The sequence below is a fragment of the Etheostoma cragini genome, chromosome 6 (genome assembly GCF_013103735.1).
Source record: "Etheostoma cragini isolate CJK2018 chromosome 6, CSU_Ecrag_1.0, whole genome shotgun sequence".
In the NCBI taxonomy this organism is placed as follows: domain Eukaryota; kingdom Metazoa; phylum Chordata; class Actinopteri; order Perciformes; family Percidae; genus Etheostoma; species Etheostoma cragini.
Window position 1 is genome coordinate 28,091,431 of NC_048412.1, and position 1,735 is coordinate 28,093,165.

The 1,735-nt window shown below is 47.9% G+C and overlaps 1 protein-coding gene across 1 annotated transcript in view; it reads left to right on the plus strand.

The window, feature by feature from the left end:
• The first annotated feature begins 13 nt into the window (after positions 1-13).
• Positions 14-1,735, plus strand: part of tp53inp1 (tumor protein p53 inducible nuclear protein 1) — a 6,401-nt gene continuing 4,679 nt past the window's right edge. Inside the window, 2 exon segments of the mRNA XM_034873680.1 lie at positions 14-210; positions 213-386. Of these exon segments, the coding sequence (XP_034729571.1) occupies positions 171-210; positions 213-386 (214 nt within the window). The 5' untranslated portion in view covers positions 14-170.

Consider the following 1,735-nt stretch of genomic DNA (forward strand, 5'->3'; position numbering starts at 1 on the left):
TCTCTCTCTCTCTCAGGGCTAGTTTTGTACTCTTTTGCACTCGTCACAGCGACCCGTTGAGCGATGTCCAGCCGGTGTCTGCCGTCCCGCAGATGATCCGTGACCACGCCTTTATTGATGCACTACAGCACCTTTCCGACGCCTTCCCGCAGCCGTGAACCCCGCAGCTGATGACCAAAGTGCGTGCCGCGCCCCCCCGCCGTCGCCCCGAGCAGCGCCCCTCCCTCGACCCCACAAGACCCCACCGGTCCGTCCAGGGATGTTCCAGAGGTTCGCCAGCGCTCTGTTCGGGGACGACGCGGAGACGCTGAGCAGCGGAGCCGGAGACGGCCCGGAGGAAGAGGAGGAGGACGAGGAAGAAGACTGGATCCTGGTCAACTACCTGGGTGAGGACTGCCGCCACACTCACGCATGCAAACCCGTTGTGTTAAAACCAGAGAAATCTGCAGTTCCAGTTGAAATTAGTCTCACGTAGGAAGACCTGAGTTCACAGCGCTGTGGAGGAAGGTCTGGCTACACCACAGATGCATTCTGGTAAATGCTGTTAAATAAATCTAAATGTGTATTATGTGTAAAAATGCATTTTTTCCATTGAACAAAGACGCCAAAGCTCTTGTCTAAACACACGCCGCCATACAAGAACTTTCACAACATAAACTACTGTATCGACAACAACAACAGCAAATCTCTAGACCAGTGATTCCCAAAGGGGGGGTCGCGAGCCGGAGACGGGGGGGGGGGGGCGCAAGTTGATGTCCAGAAATAAAATAAATATTAAAAAACGATAAGAAACAGCACATGTTAGCCATTATTTTAACCCAAGATAAAACTAGTGGCTAAATTTAAAATACAACCAAGCAAATAAATAAAAAGGGAAGAGCTCTTTTGATTTTCACGCCCATCGTGGGGGGGGGGGGGGGGGGGGGTCGCAAGTCACTTGCACCGTTACTTTGGGGGTCGTAGGCTGAAAGTTTTTGGAACCCCTGCTCTAGACCATAAAAAGTCTAAATTCTCTGATGTCAGCTTGTGAAATGACAATATTTTCTATTTTCTTCTCTCCGCTGTGACATTAAACTGAATATATATTTGAGTTGGGGACAGAACAAGACATTTGAGGACGCCATCTTGGGCTTTTTGGGGAACATTTACCATTTTCTGTCATTTTAGAGACCAAACAACTAGTGGATTAATCCAGAAAATATCCAACAGATTAATCTAGCTCAGATTTGTGCAAAAAAACAAGCCAAATTAAATCAGTCCAGTTCAGGGACAGCGAGCAAAACCCAGACCCAGGATCAGCTTAAAACTCCACATCTGCTTTTCAACTAGCTCATCCTAAAAATGAAAGCAAGAGTAGCGTTTCTGCACGGAGAGAATGGCTGGTCCAAGTTGAGCCAAGTTTCCTGAGCCGTCTGACATCAAGAAAAGATCCCAGTCAAAACATGCACACACACACACACACACACACACACACACACACAGCAACAAATAAAATCACCTTTTAATCAAATCCAATTTATGTTTAGACTGATATTTTGATTTTGTGATACCGTACATTAGATCAATAACGGTCTTTATTGGGACAGCAGTACTGACACACACACACACACACACACACACACCCTACAGAAACATGACTTCCAGGAACCTTTGGTTTGGCCCACTGCTCACCCGTCGCCGTCCTGACTTGACTTGTCTCCGATTCCCCGGCCGTGTGAATATTTGGGGGGGGGGG